General features: G+C 37.6%; 1 protein-coding gene across 1 annotated transcript in view; it reads right to left on the minus strand.

Annotated features, from left to right (window-relative positions):
• The window catches only part of BUB1B (BUB1 mitotic checkpoint serine/threonine kinase B), a 51,067-nt gene extending 30,330 nt beyond the window's left edge, over positions 1 to 20,737 (minus strand). Inside the window, exons 1-5 of the mRNA XM_040226950.1 lie at positions 20,477 to 20,737; positions 17,218 to 17,364; positions 12,216 to 12,275; positions 11,689 to 11,833; positions 7,663 to 7,859 (exon numbers count right to left, since the gene is read on the minus strand). Of these exons, the coding sequence (XP_040082884.1) occupies positions 7,663 to 7,859; positions 11,689 to 11,833; positions 12,216 to 12,275; positions 17,218 to 17,364; positions 20,477 to 20,511 (584 nt within the window). The 5' untranslated portion in view covers positions 20,512 to 20,737. The remainder of the gene's footprint in view (positions 1 to 7,662; positions 7,860 to 11,688; positions 11,834 to 12,215; positions 12,276 to 17,217; positions 17,365 to 20,476) is intronic.
• Positions 20,738 to 24,687: the final 3,950 nt, after the last annotated feature.

Here is a 24,687-nt window from a genome sequence, read left to right on the forward strand (position 1 = left end):
AACCTCATCTTTTTGTCCAGAGGAAAGGAAAAAGCAGACTGTGAGGGCCAATGAGTATGGGAGAAATATTGGAGGGGATGAGCTGAAGAAGAGAATCTCCTGATTCTGTACATGAATTGGCACAAGCCCTGGACCACCCTTGAGCTATGCATACACAGAGCAGACCCAAAGCAGCACAGAAAAGGCTTTGAGAACTGAACTATAATATAAACCACTGTCCAAGCCCTAGACTAACCCTGGAGCAACAGACAAATGGGATAGACCTAAAGGTCTCTGAAAATTGAACTGACATTAGAACCACTACTCACATAAGTTAAAAAAGAAATTATATCTGAAGGCTGGTTACCTAATTAGACAAAAGCATCAACATTAACTAACAGGACCCAGAGTCTAATAATACCAGTATAAATGTCTAGTATATAATCCAAAATCAGCTGACATATAAAGAACCAGGAAAATGTGACCAATTCTCAAAGGAAAAACAGAAATACAAACATCAGATGACAGCTTCCCTGGTGGCTCAGACAGTAAAGAATCTGCCTGCAATGTGGGAGAACTGGGTTCGACTCCTGGGTTGAGAAGATCCCCTGGAGGCGGGCATAAAAACCCAGCCCAGTATTCTTGCCTGGAGAATCCCCAAGGACAGAGGAGTCTGGAGGGCTACAGTCTGTCAGGTTGCAAAGAGCTGGACACAACTGAGTGACTAAGCACATTACAGCACAGTGACCGAAAATACAAATATAGAAATCACAGCACAACCATGATTGGTATTCATGTAGAAATTTTATATATAGTTCAAAGAATAATAGAAAAAAATCACAATATTGTAAAGTAATTATCCTCCAATTAAAATAAACTAATTAATAAAAAATAAATAAAAACATCAAATGACCCAAGTCATTTAGATGTTATTTTAGTATTTGAGTTTTCAGACAGATTTTAAAGCAGCTAACACAATGATGCTCCATAATATAAAATGAGTGTTAAGAGAGAATGAGTGGAAAGATAGAAATTCTCAACTGACACACAGAAACTATGAAAAAGAATCAAATGGAAATTTTAGAAATTTACAATAAACAATTGAAATTGAAATAAACAATTTACTGGATATATTCATTATCAGAATGGAGAAAGTTGAAAAAAGAGTAAATAAACCTGAAGACAAATCAATAAAAATTGCTCACCCTAAAGAACAGAAAGAATAAAGATAAAATTTTGTTTTAAATGAACAAAGCTTCATGGACCTGTGGGACAGTATCAAAGACTCTAATATATGTGGAACTGAAGTCCCAGAAGAAAAGGTACAGAAGAGTATTTTCAAAATAATGGCTGAAAACTTTTCAAATTTTGTGAAAGGCATGTCTTTACAAATTCAAAAAGCCCAGAAAACCCCAAATGGATTAAATATAAAGGCAATCATACCTAGATACATCATGATCAAATTGCTGAAAAGCAATGTTAAAGAAAAAAAACACTTAGCCAGAGAAAATCAACTCATTACAAAAAGGAGGACGAACCATTCAACTGCCTATAGATGCCCCATCAGATATCAGAGAGTCTAGGAGACAGAAACATGCTAAATGAATGGTTGGACCAGAATTCTACATCCAGTGAAAATATCCTTCAGAAACAAAGATGGATAAAGACACTCTCAGGGGCTTCCCTGGGGGTCCAGTTGTTAAAATTCCACAATTCCAAAACAGGAGGCACGGGTTTGATCCCTGGTTAGGAAATCAAGATTCTGCATGTGGTGAGGCTGGTGGGGCGGGGGCAGGGGGACATTCTCAGATGAAGAAAAACTAAGAGAATTTATTGGAAAAGATTCACTCTAAATGAATGGCTAGAAAAAACCTCTTTTGTCTGACAGGAAATGATATCAGAGGAAAACTTGAAACTTCAGGAATAAGGAAAACAAAAATGGTAATATAACAGACTATTTTTCTCCTAAGTTCTTTAAAATACATATGGCTTTTGAAAGCAAAAATTATAACATTGTCTGATGGGATTTTTAATGTATGTAAATGTAATACTTAACACCAGTATATCAAGAAAGTCAGGAAAATATAGAACCTATATGGTTATAAAGGTTCTATGCCTTCTATTATTTTACTTGAAGTGGTAAAATATTAACTCTAAGTAGATTGTGAAAGGTTAGGTATATGTATTATATACCCTAGAGGAACCACTAAAAAAATAACAAACAAAAAGTAAATAAAATAAATTAAAGTGAAATACTAAAAAAAAAAAAAAATCAAACAATCCAAAAGAAGACAGGAAAGGGGCAACAAAGGAACAAAAGACAGAGAAACTGAAAACAAATACTAAAATAACATATCTAAATCCCACAAAGTTGGTAATTCCATTGAAATGTTCTAAATAAACCACATAAAAAATATTGTGACAGTTGAGAAAAACACAACATCCAACTCTTTGCTGTGTATAAGAACCACTTTTAATAAAAAGACACTGTCAGGTTAAAAGGGAAAAGAGAAACCTGATTTAAAAATGGAGAGAAGACTTTAACAGACTTTTTCCAAAGAGGAAAGGCAGAGAGCTAAAAGGCACATGAAAAGATGTTTGACATCAATAATCTTCAGGGAAATGCAAGTCAAAACCACAATGAGGTATCACCTCACACCTGTCAGAATGACAATTATCAGAAAGAACACATCACAAATCACAAATGTTATCAAGGATGTGGAGAAAAGAGAATCCTTGTACAGTGTTAGTGGGAATGTAAATTGCTGCAGCCAGTGTGGAAAAGATCATAGAGGTTTCTCAAAAATCTAAAAATAGAACTATCATATGACCCAGCAATTCCATTCCTGGGTATACATCTGAAAAAAACAAAAACACTAATATGAAAAGATACATGCACCCCAGTGTTCAGAGCAGCATTATTTACAACTGCCAAGATATGGAAGCAACCTAAGTGTCACCAACAGGTAAATGGAAAAACAAGATGTGGTATAAACATATAGTAGAATAATATTCAGTCATAAAAAAGAATGAAATTTTGCCATTTGGAACAACATGGATGGACTTGGAGGGGATTATGTTAAGTGAAATAAGTCAGACAAAGAGACAAATACTGCATAATATCACTTAATTGTGGAATCTAAGAAATACAACAAACTAGTGAATAAACAAAAAAGAAACTTACAGATATAGAGAACAAACTAGTGGTTACTAGTGGGGAGAGGCAAAATAGGGGTAGGGGATAGGAAGGTACAAACTATTAGTATAAAATAAGCTACGAGGACATATTGTATAACACAGGGAATATAGTTGATATTTTATAATAACTATAGATGGAGTGTGTACTCACAATAAGTCACTTACTAAGTAAGTCACTTCAGTCGTGCCCAACACTGTGACCCTATGGACTGTGGCCAGCCAGGCTCCTCTGCCAATTGGATTCTCCAGGCAAGAATACTTTGGTGATTGCCATGCAGGATCTTCCTGATCTAGGGATCAAATCTACATTTCTTATGCCTACTGCAATGGCAGGTGGGTTCTTTACCACTAGCATCACCCGGAGTATAAGCTTTAAACATTGTGGATTACTACATTGTGTACCTTTTTCTACAGCACTGTCCATCAACTACCCTTCAATAAAAAGAAACCCCTTTGTTAATAAAAGGAAATCCACACAAAATCCTGTAATATGAATGTTTATAGCAGCATTATTTCATAATTGCCAAAAATTGAAAACAACTTAATGCCCAATAACTGATGAATGGATAAATCATGCAATATATCTATAGAATGACATATTATTTGACAATAAAAATGAAATACTGATATATGGCACAACTATGTTCATCTATAATGAACCTTGAAAATACGCTAAGTGAAAGAAGCCAGTCACAAAAGACCACATAACGTAGGATTCCATTTATGTGCAATGTCCAGAATAGGGAAATCCAGAGAGAGAAGGCAGATTAATGGTTGCCTGGAACTGGATTGAGAGGGAATGCAGAGTCACTGCTAATCAGTTCAGTTCAGTTGCTCAGTTGTATCTGACTCTTTTGAACCCCATGGACTGTACCAGGCCAGGCTTCCCTGTCCATTACCAACTCCAGAAGCGTGCTCAAACTCATGTCCATCGAGTCAGTGATGCCATCCAACCATTTCATCCGCTGTCATCCCCTTCACTTGCCTTCAATCTTTCCCAGCATCAGTTTTTCCAATTAATATTCAGGACTGGTCTCCATTGGGATTGACTGGTTTGATCTCTTTGCAGTCCAAGGGACTTTCAAGAGTCTTCTCCAACACCACAGTTCAAGAGCATCAGTTCTTCGGTCCTCAGCTTTCTTTACAGTCCAACTCTCACATCCATACATGACTACTGGAAAAACCATAGCTTTGACTATATGGATCTTTGTTGGCAAAGTAATGTCTCTGCTTTTTAATATACTGTCTAGGTTGGTCATAGCTTTTCTTTGGAGTAAGTGTCTTTTAATTTCATGGCTGCAGTCACCATCTGCAGTGATTCTGGAGCCCAAGAAAATAAAGTCTGTCACTGTTTCCATGGTTTCCTCATCTATTTGCCATGAAGTGATGGGACTGGGTGCCATGATCTTAGTTTTCGAATGTTGAACTTTAAGCCAACTTTTTCACTCTCCTCTTTCACTTTCATCAAGAGCCTCTTTAGTTCTTCTTCACTTTCTGCCATGAGGGTGGTGTCATCTGCATATTTGAGGTTATTGCTATTTCTCCTGGCAATCTTGATTCCAGCTTGTGCTTCATCCAGCCTGACATTTCACATGATGTACTCTGCATATAAGTTAAATAAGCAGGGTGACAATATACAGCCTTGACATACTCCTTTCCCAATTTGGAACCAGTCTATTGTTCCATGTCTGGTTCTAACTGTTGCTTCTTGACCTGCATTCAGATTTCTCAGGAGGCAGGTAAGGTGATCTGGTATTCCCATCTCTTTCAGAATTTTCCAGTTTGTTATGCTCCAGAGTCAAAAGGCTTTAGCACAATGAAGCATAAGTAGATGTTTTTCTGGAATTCTCTTGCTTTTTCTATGATCCAACAGATGTTGGCAATTTGATCTCTGGTTCCTCTGCCTTTTCTAAATCCAGCTTGAACATCTGGAAGTTCTCAGTTCACATACTGTTGAAGCCTAGCTTGGAGAAATTTGAGTATTACTTTGTTAGCATGTGAGATGAGTGCAATTGTGTGATAGTTTGAACATTCTTTGGCATTGCCTTTCTTTGGGATTGGAATGAAGACTGACCTTTTCCAGTTCTGTGGAACAATAATAAGTATGGAATTCATTTTGGGGTGTTAAAAATGTTTAAAATTAGATTGTGGATATGGTTGCATACCTTTAAAACTGTTGGGGAAAAAAGTAAAGAAAGGAAAAGATGTATCATGAAAACTAAAGAAAGCTGGACTGGCTATATTAATATCAGATCAAGCTGACGTCAGAAAAAGTATGATCAGGGATAAAGATGAACATTATATAATGATAAAGGGATCAATTCTAAATGTGTATATACTTAATAGAACTTCAAAATATATGTAGCAAGGCTGATAGGAGCTCAAAGAAGGAAGAGATAAATTCACAATAAAAGAGGGAATACCCTGGTGATCCAGTGGTTAGGACTCTGAACTCTCATTTCCGAAGGCCCAGGTTCAGTTCTTGGAAAGGGAACAAAGATCCCACAAGCTGTGTGGCAAAAAAAAGAAAAAGAAAATCCCACAAAAAACCCACAATAAAAGAGACTTCAAGATTCCTCTCTCAGTAATTGACAGAATAAGTAAACAGAAAGTCAGCAAGGATACAGAAGACCAGAACTGACTACCAATCTACTTGACCTAAAAGTGACATTTATAAAATATTTTATTCCAAAACAGCAGAAAACACATTTTTCAGGTGTACACAAAACATTCACATATTCTGGGCCATAAAATGAACCTTAATAAATTAGAAAGACTTGAAACCATACAAATTATATTCTCTAACCATAATGGAATTAAACTAGAAATCAGTAGCAGGGAGATATCTGAAAAATCTGCAAACACTTCCTAATAATACACTTCTATATATCCCATGGATCAAAAGGAAGACATAAGGAAAATTAGAAAATATTTTGAACTGAATGAAAATGAAAATATAGTATTATTATCAAAATCTTTGGGTACAGCTAAAGCAGTGCTTAGACAGAAATCTTTTATATTAGAAAAAAAGCTCTAGAAAACAGTGCTCTAAGTGTCACCTTAAATTAGAAAAGGGGCAAGTTAAACCCAAAGTAAGCACAAAGAAGGAAATAATAAAGAGCAGAAATTAATAAAATTAGGAGCAGAGTATCAATTAAGATTTAAAAATTAATGGAAGCAAAAGCTGATTTCCTAAAAAGATCAATAGAAATTGATAAACTAGAGGACCAAATATCAGGATTATCAATATGAAAAAAACAAAGAAGGAAGGTCACTACCTAACCTATAGACATTAAAAAGATAATAAAGGAATACTATGAACAACTCTATGCCTATTAACTTATCACTTAGATGAAGTGGACCAAGTCCTTGAAAGATAAAAACTACCAAAGCCTATTCAAAGAAATAAAAGATCTAAATAAATGGAGAAATACATCTTGTTCATGCATAATACTAATCAAAATCCTAGAAAGCTGATTCTAGAATTTATACAGAAAGTCAAATGAACTAGAAGAGTTAAAAAGAACAATTAACTGATTTCCAGACTTACTATTCTTCAGCAATCTAGATAAGGGTAATATATACCAGTGATAGACATTAAGATCAAAAGAGAAAACAGAGTAACAGAAATAAACCTACACAAATATGATCACCTGATTTTTGACAAAAATGCAAAGGTACTTCAATGGAGAAAACCTTTTCAACAAAAGGCACATGAATAAATAAGGCTCATAGGCCAAAAAAAAGAACCTTAATACCTTCTACAAAAATTAACTCAAAATGGATCACAAATTTAAAAACAAAAAATAAAACTATAACACTTCAGGATAAAAACACAGGAGAAAAATCTCTGTGACCTTCAGCTAGATGGAATTCTTAGATATACCAAAAGCACAACCCATTTAAGAAATAATTGATAAATTAAACTTCTTCAAAATTAAAAACTTCTGTACTGTAAAAGTCACTTCTAGAATTAAGCTGGGAGAAAAGGTTTACAAATCAGTCATCTGACAAAAGACTTGTATTCAGAATAAAGAACTCTTACAACTCAAATGCATTATGCTAAATGAAAGCAGCCCGAATTAAAAGATTATATACTATATGATTCCACTGACATGACATTATGAAAAAGTCTAAACTATAGGGCTGGAGAATAGATCAGTGGTTGCTAGAGGTTGGGACTGTGAGTAGGTGTTGACCACAAAGGGATAAACGTGTGAATTCTACGGAGTGATGAAATAACTCAAATATATCTTAATGATGATAATGGTTACATGTTTCTATTTACTTGTGAAAACATATAGAACTGTACGTCAAAGACTAGATTTTACTGTATGTTAAATAGAAAATACTTAAATACGTCTTTTAAAAAACTGAATAGTAATGAAATTAACTTGCCAATCCACAAAGAGCACTTTATTCAGATGCAAAACAACTTTTTGTATCTATTAAAGAGTTAAGAAAAGCTCCAGAGAGGAAGTTTACCTGTGCTGGGACTGCAGTCTTTCCAGTGGTTCAGCCTTCTGTTCAATACCTTCCTGAAATATCAGATCTGCTTTCTTAAAGTTTTCTCTAGCTTCATATTCTTCAGCCCATGAGATATAAAACTGAGCAAGTGAAATGCCAATTCCTTGGTTATGTAAATAACTGTACATATCCAAAGGTTCATTGCATAAATGCCCCTGTAACAAATTAAAAACATTAGCAGTTAACCAATTTTTCTTCACATACTGTCTGTTACGTGCCAGTCACTGGAGATACAATATGTAGTTTCTGCACTGAAAAAAATATTATCTATTACAAGACAAGATTATAAGGAATATATTGGGAGGACCTAAAACACATTTACACTAATCCCTTACCTGACAAAAGTAAGGAATTAATTTGTAAGAAAAAAAAATGGGGAAGAAAGCTTTCAAGAATAAATGACATTTGAGTGTGGCCCTTAAGGAGAAATAAACTTATATAAAATAAAGAGTGGGAAATGAAGTGCACTCTAGGCAGAGAAAAAAGCATAAGCAAAGACACTGAAGACTAAGACTGTGGAGGTGTAGGCTAGATAGAAGTTTGAGGAAAAAAGGTGTGACCGGGCTTGAAAGTCAAGCTCATCAATTGTAAATACACCTGATAGTCAATGTTATATGTGTTGGGGTAGGAGAGCTATAAGCAAAGAAATGACATGGTCAAATCTGTATTTTAAAAGAGACCTTATTAAGACCAGCTAAAATACAGATAATTCTAGCAGCAAAAAGGGAAAGGGAAGGGATCAGTAAAAATCCCACACCACTAACAAGTCTGATATATTTTTTCAGTCTTTATTTTTCTCTTGAGGAAAAAAAGGAATATATATCATTTTTCCATGGGATAAAAAGATTTTTGTCATTTTATAGTTTTAATCATAATTAAATATTTTTATTCCATTTAACTGTGCATCATTCATTTTTCCATGCTGCTACTTAATTAATATTTTTGAATGGGTGAACAATGTTCCATCTAGTAGATCTTTCATCATTTAACTATTCCCTTATTTTTTTGGACAAACCACTTCTACTTTTTCCCAATTGTAAATAATTGTGTAATGAATACCTTTAAGCATATTGCCTTTCACATTTTACATTATTCCCTTAAGATAAATTCCTATAAGTGGAACTATGTTAAAAAGTAAATTGCTTTCTAAGATGGTTATACAAATTTAAAATGTTAGTAGTTATTTCCAAATATACTTTCATAGCTAATACTTATTTTTAAAAGTTTCTACTTTCATATAAAAATAGCATTTCAGTGTTCTCATTAAGAGTTCTTTTACTACTGCAGAGGATAACATGTTCTCCTGTTCATTTACTACATGTATTTTCATTCATATCTTTCTGTTCCTGATTGTCTAGTCTTGGTTTAGTCCACCTTGTATGTTTTACCATACATCTCAACACTTTCCCTCTTTCTCTTCTATTACACTTACAATTAATTGCTTACCATCTGTCTTCCTCAATAAAGTAAGTTCCACAAAGGCAGAAAACATTGTTCTCTACTACATTCTAGTCCCTACCCACGGTCTAGTAGAAAAAAATGAAATGTTCCATTTATATCTTTAACAAAATCCATTAGTATCTTATAGTTTAATTTCATAGTAATTCAGTAATGGAGTTTTTCTGCTTATTCAAATTAGAGATGTTTTCCCACATGTGATGATATTTCAAGCAAAGTAATAATTCTCAATGTTTATCACTGTAAGAGCAAGTCCTTGATATCTATTACTTACATAAATAAAGTTTAAAATTGACTGCACTTCAATAATGGTTTTCTGAACAGCTGTGGTACAGCATGGGGCAGTGAATACAGTTTGGGTTTAAGATGGTTAGATTAATCAATTCAAAAGTTAAACATATCTTTCTGGTAACTCTTAAAAAGCCAAATTAAAACCATTTTAAACTTTTAACTAAAAATACTGGATATTTTCGAAGAACAAATTTTTCCTTAGCTAGATTTTAGTTATCCTTTATGAAAAGGACTGGAAAAAACTTTCTGCAAAGCAAAAGAGTAGTGTGAGGAACCCTCCTTAGCTAGATTTTAGTTATCCTTTATAAAAAGGACTGGAAAAAACTTTCTGCAAAGCAAAAGAGTAGTGTGAGGAACCCATCTTTACTCCTTTTGACTAAGAAAGAAAGCAAAATAATTTAATATGCACCTTGTTTCCCAGGTACAAAGTTTAGATTACTGCTGATCACTCTATGGCTAATAATTTGAATTTGAGGGTTTTTTTTTTTAAATGTTGAATTTGAGGGTTACCTAGACCAGTGCCTCTCCAATTACCTGTAGTGAAGGGGACAGTTTTAGGCGTGTGTGTTTAAAAGTTTCCATTGCATCGTTGACTGATATTTTTTAAAAAGACAATAAAAATAGAAGTTACAAGAAAAATGATGCACATAGATGTGCAACATCAAATTGTCAATAAAATTTCTAAACGCTTACTCTCAATTTTTGTATTTACCTTGAACAGTCTACAGATCATTCTTTCAGGAGCACTGGCTTGGATTATGCTTTTTACTCTATGATAATCATTACTCTTCACTAAACATTGGGTTAACACAAGTGAACAGAGAAATTATTCCAATTACTACTTTTAATAGCTTCAACTAACTATAATCATAGAAACCTGGGATTAAATGTCGCTTTAGAGGTTTATTTAGTTCAATCTTCTAGTAAGTCACATATAAGAATATTATATAAAATAGAATGAACAACAAAATCTATTAGTACACCATCACATCAGGAACCACAGTCTCACTAACAAATCTGGTTAGCATTCTTTGTGTGCCATCCTTTCTTATAAATTCCCATAACTACTATCCCTAAGGTAATGTCACCAGCTTACATAAGGATGCCAAGATATGTCAAATGACCTGCAGAAATCAAGATAATTATGTCTTCAAGATTCATTTAACGATATTAATAATTATTTTATTATATTTTAGCCATAAATATAGAGGTATAGTGTAGCCAGAAAACTTACTAATTTCCAGTGTTGGTATTTTATCATATTACAATGATTGTTGAAAATAGTCTATTATTTAGAATTACTTGACTACTTATTTTTAATTTTTTATATATTTTATTTAAAGTTTTTATCCAATATCTAATTCTATCACCTAAAATTCTATTCTAAATATTTACCAATTGTCTTTTTTCTTAAAAAAAAAAAAATTGCTTATTCATTTAGTTTCGGCTGCCTCAGGCGGTCTTTCTTGAGACGTGTGGGCTTCTCTCTAGTTGTGGTGCGCAGGCTCAGTAGTTGTCATTTGTGGGGTTTGTTGCCCCATGGCATGTGGGATCTTAGTTGTCTGACCAGGGACTGAAACTGTGTCCCCTGCATTGGAGGACAGATTCTTAACCATTGGACTACCAGCAAGTCCCCAGTTGCTTTTTTCTAATCTCTTTTAGGATAAAAGAGAAGAGTTAATGTCTAAGAAACTCTGGTCATCATTTTTATAAAGAAGATGTTTTCATAAAAAATCCTCAAAAGTGTTCTTAAAAGAACTACATGTCAAGTAAGACAGTACAAAGTGGTCAGGTCAATAGTTTTAATTATAGCAACATACTAAATGAAAAAAAATGAAAGACAGATAAAATATAAACAACACTTTTTTTATGGTGATGATTCACAAAATGGAAGAAAGGAACAGCAGAATCACCTACAAAAGCTTTTCCCAAACAATTGTACTACCACCATGTGCTGGTTCCTATATGTCCTCCCCAAGTACAGCTGCACAGCCTAATGATGATTAAAACCGATAAATAACCCATTCCTACAGAGAGATATACAGGCCTTATGGTCACTTTTAATGGGTTAAAAAAATTCTTGTAAAATGCATCTCTAGATGGAAACAATTTTGAGTATTTATGCAATGTTTAGTATCTACTGAACAGCTCCGTTTTTGAATGTATAAGATACCTATTGAGAAAAATCTCTTAATTTAATATTTTAAACTCAGATGGCACTTCAGAAAGACTTACCAGCTTAAGCCAGAGACTAAGAAATCGGGGATCATTATAATATCGTTTTTCTCCTTGTAGTGCTTCTACAGCTCTTTCTAATAACGTTGACATATTGCTTTCCTTCCCACCCTGAGGATAGTTTTGCTCTGTCCAGTTAACATATCTGAATAGGAAGAGAGGAAATGAATTATTTTTCAAGTTTAACATGTCTTGTTCCAAGATCCATTCTGGACTTTTCAAAGCAGAAATATCTAATATATTGACAATGTTTATTTAGAGGTTTTCAGTGACATGTCCTAAACCTGTATCTCTCAAACTTTTCTAAATATTGCTAACATGTACCTGTGGGAAAAAATGAGGATGGTGGCAGATGAGTATAGCTCACAGTCACACCTCAGGAAGATACACTATAATTATTCTGCTTCTTTGTGTCTCAAAAACACTACTCTCTAACACACTGCTTCACACAACTCAGTTTGCGAGGCATAGCTATAAGAACTCCATCTATTAAGTTTCTATTGCTCTGTTAAATAAAAAAGACTCACCTATCCCAAACATCCAGAGGGTCATTTCCAGCATAAAATCGAATTTCAGATTCAAATGCCCTGAAATTTAAACAGAAAATGTTAGCATAGGCAATAGTGATAACAGCCAAATGAATGTCACCTTTATTTTTATTCATTATTAAGTATTTAATATCAATCTAGATAACTGTACTGGAGTTTGAGAGCTTGTTAAACAGAAAGAAAAAGAATAGAAATAATCAGGATTCTGTTTGATAACATAACTGGAGAGACAAAATATGAAGAAATTAGAGAAATTTCAAGACAACTTTTCTATAAAAGTACTACTACACAGCATTTAAAGCTCTGGAACAAGACTCCCAAGGTTCCAGTGCAGCTCCACTAATCACTAACTGAGTGACATTAGAAAAGCTATTTAAACTCTGCTTTCAGTTACCTCATCTGTAAAATGGGAATAATAATATGATCTATCTTATTAGGTTGATTAGTCTTAAGTGTAAAGTATTTAGACAAAGTAAGTAGTTAAGTACTCAATAAATGACACCTATTACCTTTATATGCATATGATAGTACTGAAGAAGCTAAATATACACACACACACACATAAATATATATCCAGAAATAAGACTCTTAAAGAAAAATTCCATGGATAACATTAGTCAAAGAAGAATTAGACCATATAAAAATTGGAGGAATGTTTCAGAGAAAGTGTGAAATATGATTTTATAAAGTGCTTACAAAGGCAGAGGGCTAAGATGAAGTTAAAGATTGACCAGTCAGAATAGAGGGGAAGTATTATGTAATAAACCACAATTTAAATAAACAATGTATCAATAATAACTGTATAAGGGGTTATGTTTAACATAAAGAATAAGAATAGTCCCTGACACAAAAGACCCTTAAACTCTGATAAGAAAGACAGTACATAAATGAAAAATTAACTAACAATACAGAGCAGTATATTGCAACTGCCAAGAATTGATAGTAAAGGCTTTATAATGTCAAAAGGAGGTATTATAGAATCAGTCGTAGAGGTGGGACTTTGAAGGAAACATAAGATTTCAAAGAAAAAAAGAGTTTTCCAAGAGAGAGGGAAATCAGTATTGAATAAAGTTGTCGAAGTCGGAGAGCTTATCCAGCTATAACATAAAGTCAGTATTGGGAATAAATGGAGATATCTGGAGAGGTAAGCGAATGCTTTAAATACAAATTTAAAGAGCTTGGATTCTGGCTGTTCAGCCAGTAGTGGTTCTTCAGTTGGAGAGTATCTTGAATATGCTAAGCAAAGATTTCAAAAAGATTAATCAGGTAACACTGAAAAAGGCTGAGACCTGGGACCCTTGGCAACAATGCTTGCACCTGGACAAATGTTTTCTGGAGCAACAGAATATAAAGAAACTATAAGGGAGTAAAAAATAACTGTGTACATGAGCAGTTGGAACAAATTTTGAACAAGATATAAAAAGACCAAAAACCCAACTGCTACTTCTAAGGTGTCCAGAGCAAAAGCAGGGTACTGCAGTATGATCCCTGCATACAGCAAAACCAAGGGGGTGGGCAGATCACTCAAGCCACCCCTCCAGCCCAAACCTTGGACCTGCCCCTACCCTCACTCCCTTTAGGGAACAAGTTGGCCCCATGTTCAGGAAGCAAGCAAGGGAACCTGTTACTTGTTTTTGATCCCTGCAGCTCTAGTCCCAGTAAAGCCTTGCTTGAATGTCTTATCTGGCCTCTTATCAATTTCTACTGATTAAAGAATCCAAGAACCCTGTTTGATAACAACAGTATAAGAATAGGAGAAATTAGAAAAGGGGCCACAATTGTGTGACTAAAATGGTGATTTAAGTATGAGATAATGAAATAAATGAAAAAAAAAATTCAAGACACTACTGATAAAAATCAGCAAACCTCCAAATTTATCTATGGATTCAATGCAATCCAATTCAAATCCTAGCAGTCTCTTTTCTAGAAACTGACACAATGATTTTAAAATTTGGAAAAGCAAAGGACTAATAATAGCTAAAAGAATTTTGAATTCTACCTGACTTCAAGTCTTATTATATAAAGCTAATCAAGACAACATACAAGTTGTCTTTCATACAACCTGATGAAAAGGTAAACAGTTAGATCAATGGAACAGCATAGGGTCCAGAAATGATCCACACATACACAACCAAATGATTTTTGACAAAAGCCCCAAAGCAATTTAATGGGGAAAGACAAAAAACTCTCTTCAACAAATGAAGGCAGAACAACTAGATAGGCATACGAGGGTAGGGATGGAGGCATAAGACCTTTTATTCTAACCTCACACCATGCACAAGGATAAATTTAAGATGAATCACAGACTTAAACATAAAAGCTAAAACATAGCTACTAGAAAAAAAAAAAAAAAAACTACAGGATTTTTTCCTTTTTCAAAAAAAAGGACCTTTTAGGCAGGCAAAGACTTCCTAGAGGAGACACAAAAGGTACTAAAAGAAAAACACTAATCAGACATCAAAATTAAAAACTTCGGCTTGTCAAAAAATACCACCAAGAAAATAGATAGCCATGAACTGGGAGAAAATATTTTAACACATATATTTGATAAGGGACTTGTATACAGACTACATAAAGAACTCTTGCAGTCCTATGCTTAGATGCTCAGTCATGTCCAACTCTTTGCGACCCCATGAACTGTAGACCACCAGGCTCCTCTGTCCATGGGGATTCTTCAGGCAAGAATACTGGAGTGGGTCGCCATGCCCTCTTCCAGGGGATCTTCCAATTGTAAAATAAGGCAAAATATCTGAACAAACGCATCACAAAAGAAGATATATAAATGGCCAATAAACAAGTAAATAAGTGCTCAATTCAGTAGTCACTTGGGAGATGGGAAGTAAAACCATCATGAGATACTATTATACATCCATCAGAATGGCTAAAACAAAAAACAAAAAACATCACACTAAATATGGGAATGGATCTGGAGCAAATTGATTCTAATATGTTTCTGATAGGAGTGTAAAATGTTACAACCTTTTTGGAAAACAAACACTTATTATCTGACCTAGCAATGTTATTCCAAGAGAAATGACAATCTATGTCCACAAAAAGTCTTACTCAAGAATGTAAATAGCAGCTTTACCCACAAAACACATAACTGGAAAGAATCCATTTGTCCATAATTGATAAACAGATAAACAAATGAAATACTACTCAGTTAAAATAAAAAAAGGAACAATCTACTAATACATGCAATGTGAAAATGCCTAAAAAACATATTGAAAGTACTATATGATTCCATTTATATAAAATAGTAAAATAAACAAAACTAACCTATGGTGATAAAAATGTGATCACTGGTTTCTTCATGGAGGAGGGGAAGATTAATTGGGAAGGTGCAGGAGAGAACCTTCGGAGGTAATAAAAATATTCTGTCTTGAAATGTGTATCAAAATCACCTAAGCATACTTAAAAATCTGAGCCTTTCACTGCATGCAAATTATACTTAAAAAAATTAGGGGCTTCCCTGGTAGTCCAGTGGTTAAGAATCTGCTTGCCAATGCAGGGGACACAAGTTCGATCCCTGCTCTGGGAAGATCCTACATGCCTTGCAGCAACTAAGCCCGTGCACCACAACTACTGAGACCAAGAGTCACAACTACTGAAGCCCATGTGCCTAGAGCTTGTGCTCAACAAGAGAAGCCGCCTCAATGAGAAGCCTGCGCACTGCAACAAAAAGTACTCCCTGCTCCCCACAACTACAGAAAGCCTGCACACAGCCACAAAGACCCAGCACAGTCAAAAGTTTAAAATAATAAAAAATAGATCTTTAAAAAAAAAAATCACGAATCCCTAGCAATCGACTAAATCAATGAGTATGAGAGAGCAGTGAGGTAAGATCATTCAGATTAATTCATACCATTAATCAAAATGGAGTAGAAAAAGGAAGGTCCTACATGAGAAAAGATTCAGTATTTAATACACTAGTGAAATATTTATCTCATCATATGTTACAAGTAGATAAAAAGACATTTAGAAAGCAAGTAAAAGATGTAGACAGTAGTTAAATAATGCTGGAAAATCTGAATATGGAATGAGAACAGAGGGCAAAGAACAGAAACTTAGGTAAAATCAAGTAGGAAGCCAACAAGCAAAAAGGAAGAATAGTTAGTGAAGTGGAAAAACTAGTATAATGTCACAGAATGTCATCAAAAAGATTTAATAATAGAACACCATCTGTGAAACAAAACCATAAAATCCAGTGCTTTTAAAGATTCAAAGAGATGATCAAGGGTATTCATTATATTAGATCAAAGTTATGATAATTTTCTGATAATACAAGAATTTTTTGGTCATGAAACTGCAGGTAGAAACCAATACTTTACCTTTTTGAAAAGAAGTGTATTTATCAAAACATTTGTCAAAGGAGAGCAAGTTTTATTGTTCACTATACTGAACGATAGAATGGTATTTTTCAGCTTTTCATCACCCTGAGTTCCTTAAATTCAGTTTCTCCAAGGCTTACATTTTCTTTGGAGACCACCATTTCTTTTGCATACATTCTCAAAAATACGTTCATAGAACATTAATAATTGAGTACAGACAAAGGATAAACAGATGCACTTTCCCTCAGTATTCAGAACACAAAGAAGCAATTTCATTAATTGATTAGTCTCAAAGAGTTAATTCTGTTTCAGGATTCAGAATGACATAATTCTTTTGGTAAATACTATAATATGATACTTGCTTTACTTATCAGTTCCCCCTGTATAAGAAATATTTTTATTGATACAAGAGTTTGGCTGCTCCACAGTGAAATGAAATCCTATAGCTCTTGTTCTTAAGTGCACTTGAGGGGATCTTTAGATAGCTGTTGTGTGATAAGAATGCAGGAGGGGAACAGATCCTCAGACTACCAATTTTACCAATTTTTGAAGAGTAGTTTAGTACTCCTTACGCCATCCTGCATGGGTCCACGCCCACATTAACTACCACAGCTGGGGATGACTGGTGGGGCCCCAGCCATTCTACACACCGTTTTTGTTGCTGAAGAGTAGTGTTACAGGCAGATTCTTGCTGTGCCAGTGCTCCCTGAAGGGTGGACATGATCCGCCCCTGCCTTAAAGGTTGGACATTCTCTTTACTCAGCTCCCATTCATCTCCCTCCAAAGACATGACTTCACTGTGAAGAGAGAAACAAAAGTAAATCTCATACTAACACTGAATTGTTATAACACTGGATTATTGTAAATGTTTTCAGAAAAGTGATAACTCATGATCTTTGGGTTAAATACAGTGGGCTGGCACATTAGTAGTGTTATTAATGTTATACTCCTAACCTTCTGAGTCTATCTGTTTCCAAGTTCAAGGCTGCAGTATTATCTAATGGAAGAGAGAACATGGCTACAGTATTGTGAGCAATATCTTAAGAAGAAAGTTTTATGACAGGAAGAAAGAAGGGAAAAAAATATTATAAATTTGGCAAAGTAGACAAAAGTCAGATTGATGCCTATCACTGAATGCATCATCTTGTTTAATTTAAAATTAGCAAAGTGTTTACCAGACTAACCCCATGTTTCAACTGATTACTTAAAACTGAAGTTTATATATATAGGTAGCCCAGAGTAGAAGCAGACAAAAATACAGTTTACTGGTCATAAATGGTTCCTCCAATTATGTCAATTCTATGGGGGGAATCTGCAAAAGCTTTTTGGAGGTAATCACCACAAAGGGTATATACGCTGAACTTCAGAGCTCTACAATCCTCAAAGAGAAGCTTACTTCTGGCTAAGAGATGCTATCTCTGTGTTTAAAACAGAGACAGACAGGCACTATTCTTCAAAAATAAAGTGAAAGTTTTGTGTGACCTCAGTCTAGACGAGAGCTAAAAACTCCCTTCAGGAAAACAAACTGTAAGTGATTAATAATATAAATTGTAACTACTCTTTTATCTTTTTAACTATTTTTGTAAATATAAGGGCCATGTCATTTATTTTTCTATTCTCATAATCTAACACAGGATCTAACAGTAGTAAGCAGTGAATAAATATTTATTGAGGTTTCTAGATTTCTTCTCTTAAAATGGCAATTAAAATATCTGTTAAATGTCCAAAATTGAGCTGGGATTGCTTCCTCCCTCCCTTCTCCTCCTCTTGCCTCCTCAAAGACCTGCTTCTTCCCTCATCTCAAATAAACGGCAATTTCATTTATCCAGCTCTCAAGTAAAAAATCTTAATGCCAACCTAGACACCCCTCTCACATCCCCCAGTCATCCACAAGTCCTGTTGGTTCCACCTCTAGAACGTATCCAGAAATGAACCTTTTTCTCAGCATCTCCACTGTTTTCAGCCTGGCTCAAGCCACCATCTTCTCTTGCCTGGACTATTTCAATAACGTCTAAACTGGTCTCTCTGCTTCCATCCTTTTCTACCTTTAGCCTTTTAGATACTGCAGCCAAAGTGATCCTGTTTAAACCCATGTCAGATCATGTCTTTCTTTTGCTCAAAACCCTCCAATAACTTTCAACTACAGAGTAAAAGCCAAGTCCTTACAATGCCTGCATCTTCACCTTTTTTACTTCATTTCCTTTTATTCTCTGGTTCATTCTGCTCCAATTACTCAGCCAGTGCCCCTGCCTCCCCCAACTCTCACCCTCCAGCCTTTGTACTTCCCCCCAGATCAATGCATGACTAACTCTTGAGTTTCCTTCCAGTCTTGACCTAAATGACACCTTTTCAGTGAGGCCCTCTGTTCAAAACTATCAAAAATTGCACCAACCCTCCTCCTCCCCAGTTTTGTTTGTTTTGTACCAACCACTGTCTACCTTTTAGTTTATTTATCTTGTTTTCCCTACCCTCATCCCACCCAGAACTTAAGCTTCATAAGGATAGGGATTTATGTGTTTTTGTTACACCTAGTACTTTGTAGGTGGTTAATAAATATATCTCGCATGACATCACTATATTTAAAATGGATAACCAATAAGGTCCTATCCTATTGCACAGGGAACTCTGCTTAATGTTAGGTGGCACTCTGGATAGGAGGGGAGTTTAGGGGAGAATGGATACATGTATGGCTGAGTCCTTTTGCTGTCCACCTGAAACTATTACAACAGTGTTAATTGGCTATACTCCAATATAAAATAAAAAAAGTATATATATCTTTTGTATGAATTAAAGAGCTCGTAAAATGACATTTATCTAAGTACTGTGTGGTTGTGGTAGTGCTCAGTGGTGTCCGATTCTCTGTGACCCTATGGTGTGTAGCCTACCAGGCTCCTCTGTCCATGGAATTTTCCAGGCAAGAATACTGGAGCTGCCATTTATTGCTTCAGGGAATCTTCCCAACCCAGGGATCGAACCCGAGTCTCTCTTGTGTCTCTTGTATTGGCAGGCAGATTCTTTACCACTGCGACACCTAGGAAGCCCATAAATACCGTGTACCCCCTAATGAAAATGCACATAGAATTTCAATCCAGAAGAGCTTGCTGCTGCTGCGAAGTCGCTTCAGTCGTGTCCGACTCTGTGTGACCCCACGGACGGCAGCCCACCAGGCTCCTCCGTCCCTGGGATTCTCCAGGCAAGAACATTGGAGTGGGTTGCCATTTCCTTCTCCATGAAAGTACATGAAAGTGAAACGTGAAAGGGAAGCCGCTCAGTCGTGTCCGACTCTTAGCGACCCCATGGACTGCAGCCCACCAGGCTCCTCCATCCATGGGATTTTCCAGGCAAGAGTACTGGAGTGGGGTGCCATTGCCTTCTCCACAGAAGAGCTTATATATGGATGAATAAGGAAGAGCAGCAAGCATGCGGAAAAGGGCTTTTTAGATTTCTAACTATGCTACTAACTTAAAGACAGCACCTACCATGTGCCAAGCACTTATTTGGAGGCAGTTACTTTACAAATACCCTGAATTCTCCCAGAACTCGGAATGGTAGGTAGCGTTAACAGCAGCATCTTCCATTTAAAGACGTATCCAAAGTCACAGAGTTAGGGAATGGCTGGGCTGAGACACAAACACAGACCACAAATTCCAAGCCCTTTGGACCCCCGGAGTCCCACAGCCTCCTTGGCTTTGCAGCTGGATGCAGAAGGATTCTCACGCGCCCTCAGCGCACTAAGATCAGTGCTAACCCTGTGCCTTCACCTCCACTCCTCACGTCCAATTCCAGCAGGGAGGACGATTCGGTCGGGCCTGCTCTTCTCCTGGACTGCTCTCAGCGGAGCCTCTGTCACTGCCAGGCACCCTAGGAGCTCGCAGGCCCAGCTCCCGGCCGCCCTTCTCCGGTACCTACCTCGGAGCACCCCTTTGCTTCTGCATCGCCGCCATCCTGCATTCCCGGCTTAGGGCCTCGTCCTCCCGCGGGCCTTTCTTCAGAGCCTCAAACCGCCTGGGCCTCCTTCTGCAACCTGCCCTTCGAGGCACTGAAGCGACCGGAGGGTGCTCCCCGAAAAAGCACGCACCTAATTCCCTCACGAACCAGCCACCTCAAGCTCTCACGCCCAGCCGCCAAGTTTCAAATTTAACGGTCCCGCGCGGACAACGTGCTACGCCCCTCCGCTCCTCCGCGCTCGTTCTCAAGGAATCCTGGGACTTGTAGTTTATCCCGGGTTTAGTCAACGCTGTCGCGGTGCATAGTGGGAGTGGTAGTTTCCGGGGACTGTGGCTGTCCAGGTGCCGCAGGCTTAGCGGGTGTAAATTCAGGAGGTGTAAATTCTCAACAGGTGCTTTCTGCGTCCAGGCTCTAGAGCTAATCTTTGAGCCAAGCGAGGAACATTTTAAGCATCAGAATTCTCTGATATAATGAGCATAGTGAGATATCTCTGAGTGCTTGCGCTTGACCTGATTTCTGGACTGGCTGGCCAGGCTATGACCACCTCCTGCTGTCTGCCCCAAGTGTCACAAGTGTCCAGAGTTATTAGGCGGCTCTGACCCAGCTGTTTCCTGCCCGGCACTTGAATTGAAGAAAACTAGATTCTAATTCGAAATCGTACCAAATGTGCAACCTTAGGCAAGCGACATATTCTCTCTGACCTTAAGTTTTAACTCATCTGTAATGTGGTAAGGACACCGCCTTGCTTCTCTGCTGTAGTCCCAGGCAGAAAATAAAGCTATGCTACAGCTCCAGAGGTTTTGCCTCTTTTCCCCTTCAGCAGACCAGCCTTTACTGACATTCTTTAGTCCCAGTTCTGATTTCTTGAGGAAGAAACCATGGTAAGTTCAGATGTGGCTGGGGAGCAGGGTTTTTGAACAAGCCTAGCTGAAGAGTCGGAGACGACTGAGCATCCTCACTTTCACTTTTCACTTTCATGCACTGGAGAAGGAAATGGCAACCCACTCCAGTGTTCTTGCTTGGAGAATCCTGGGGACAGGGGAGCCTGGTGGGCTGCCGTCTATGGGCTTGCACGGAGTCAGACAGGACTGAAGCAACTTAGCAGCAGCAGCAGCTGCACAGCAGTCCTGAAAGATTCACTAGAGCCCTTATTAGCTAATGCACACTCATGAATCTCTGAGGGAGGGAGTATATTCTGTCTTCTAATGCTCTCTAACAAACTTCCATAAACTTAGCAGCTTAAAACATCACAAATTTATTACCTTACAATTTGGTAAGTCAGAAATTTGACTCAAGTCTCACACTAAACAAGGTGTTGGCAGGACTGTGTTTCTGGAGGCTCTTCAGGAGAATTTGTTTCCTGTTTTCTTGTTTTTAGAGACATTCGCCAGTATTCCCTAGCTTGTGGCCCCCTTCCTCCACCTTCAAAGCCAGCAGCATCACTCTCTTGGACCCAGTATCTGTCACCACATCTCTTTCTCTGATCACAGTCAGGAAAATCTCTCTGCTTTGAAGGACCAATGTAATTATAACAGACCCATTCATATTATCCAGGATGACCTTTCTGTCTCAAGGTCCTAAACCTTAATCACATCTGCCTAGTTTCTTTTGCCACATAAGGTGACATATTCACAGGTTCAATGGATTAGGATATACTCATCTTTGGGGACCGTTATTCTGCCTACCACAGGGGACGCTAAAATATGTTGGCATCTCTAGACTTATTTGACCATGAAGAAGCCTTTTCACACATCTTTCAGAACAGATTTTGGCTCTTTGTATTCTAACAGTAGGTCCCAGGGGAAGAAAATTCATAGCAGAATAAATCTTAATGATGGAATTTCAGGTTCAGTGGCAACTGGTAGGAGTTGGGGACTAGCAAGCCTCTCATTTTCACCCATTTACGTGAAAAGCCATACCTATCTGCATCAGTGGTAGTTTAGTTTAGTTGTCAGAAAATCTATGATCTCTTGCTTGGTCATGGGGGGATGTGTGTGTTCTTGATTGTCAAAGGCTGATTTTCCCCAACTTTGACTTCTTGAATTATATAAAACCCTACTTTAGCAGGCTAAACACTGCAAAGATGAAAACCTCTGGGTCTCCAGGGATCCCTGGACAAACTGCTTGTTTACTGTGCAACCACAGGAGGAGAGAGGGACTTTCTGAGGATGGGAGGAAGGTCAAGAGAGACTGAATGAGGGTGTGTGTGTTCAGGACCTGAAGGAAACCACATCTGGCAAAGCAGCATCACCATGCTGCCCTTTACCCCAGCAACAGATCAGCCAATCAGGGCAGTGGTTGCATCTTGTATTTACCAGTGATGAGTTGTCCTGAGGTAGAAGAGCCAATGAGGAGGAGCCATAATAATCCAAACCATTTTTGTGTTGCCAGGAGGAAGGGTGAGAAGATGCATTAACCCCAGGGCTGGCAGCTACTGGCTGCTACCTAGTTGCATCTCACAGTAGCTGTTGTGACAAGGTATTAGGGAACTCTCCTAGGATCTGGGTTTCTCTCCAATTCCATGAAAACTTTCTGGACTCTACTTCTGCTTTTCAGAAGAACTACCCTACTTTTCATGGGTCTTCTCAAATCACTGGAAATTGCCTGACCCTGAATTTCCACACTGATAAATGCAAAAAATACACATACTGAACAAGAAGATACCAGTTATCAACTGGTATCAACAGAAAAGAGCCAAAAGGTCAGAATGGATCACAAGCTAAGAACAGAAGCATTTATATGGCAGGGCCGTTAAGATACCAGGTAAGATACAAGTTTGTCATCAATAAGAAGTGCAAAAGCAGGCTGTTTTGATCTGGAATTAGCCCAACAAGAGTTTTACCCTACAGGAAGGTCTTGGAGAATTTAGAGTTGCCAAACATTCATTATTGTACTCAGTTTATACAGGAGGTGATCCAACCTCAAGGAAGTAAGTGGCAATGAGAGTCACCCATTATAGGAAGAACAGAACAGGATCTGAATGCTGCCAGCGTCTTACTTCTAGACCGGTGCTCTGGGTGCCGCAAACCTCAGTTCTAAATTAAGGGATTCAACCTTAATTTATGTTGAATTCTTTCAACCCAAGTTTGTGTTTAATTAACCTCAGCTTCTGGGTGCCAAATTCTTGGGGAGGAAACTAGTATCATGAAGAGTGGGAACTTCCACTTATTTCAACATGTTGGATATTTGAAGAAAAAAAGAGGATGGGGTGCCTGGCAGGCAGTTTTCTTTGTTTTTGAGGAAGAAGAATGGTGGAACCATAGGCTCGGGGAGAACTGGAATGGGGAGGGCCACTTGATATCTGTCTTGGGCAGTGACCCTTCTTGACCTAGCCCCAAGGACCCTGGCTTTGTAGAGAAAGGACTGATAGGCAGAGGCTGTAGAAACTGATACTGTGTAATGCTGGCCTCCAGCAGCACTGTCTTCAGGCCCAGTTGCCAAGGGCACAACCCAGCTCCAACATCTCAACTTCTGGCCATTCTGAGAGCACTGGAAGGCCATTCCTGGACCCCATGCTAGTGCCACATCAGCACCCTTGCTGCAGGCTCCAGCAGAGGGGAGATATCCTTCAGTGGTCTCAGAGGTAGAGGCCTTCAACCAGGGAGCTAGAGCAGGAAGGGAAAAGCATGGCAAATACCGGATGGCGACAGTGGGGAATGGACAGGTTGCTGAGTGCCAGATCTCTGGGAAACACTCAGATGACCTGGGGGAGGCTTTGAAAGGGAGGTTGAGTCAGGCCCTCATATACAATTGTCCAAATTATGCTATGTCCAAGAGTGCCTGGCCAGAGGCACGAATGGAGAAGCTTTTTCCTGCTTCATTCACTCTGAGTAGGCACTTTAAAAAGGAATATGCCCAGAGGGATCTCCTTTCTCTAATTCACCCAAAGCAATGTATGTGTTAACCGTGACCTTGGGTCTAGAGATCCTATGGAAGAGCCAGTGGAATTTTCATTATTCATGTTCAGGTGGCTCCATAGCATTGAGACCTGAAGAATGAATTTCATACTGGTCTGTCCTTATTCAAGGCAGTAGTGATGCCATGCTAGGTGGACAACAACTGGGATGGCTCTTGGCAGAGCCAACCAGTGTGGGAAAAATGACAGGAGCATGGAGTGTGTAGGGCATGGGTACCCCACCTCCCATTACTTATCCACCTGGGAGGCTTCCTCA

Source organism: Oryx dammah, unplaced genomic scaffold (assembly GCF_014754425.2).
Source record: "Oryx dammah isolate SB20612 unplaced genomic scaffold, SCBI_Odam_1.1 HiC_scaffold_26, whole genome shotgun sequence".
Lineage (NCBI taxonomy): Eukaryota > Metazoa > Chordata > Mammalia > Artiodactyla > Bovidae > Oryx > Oryx dammah.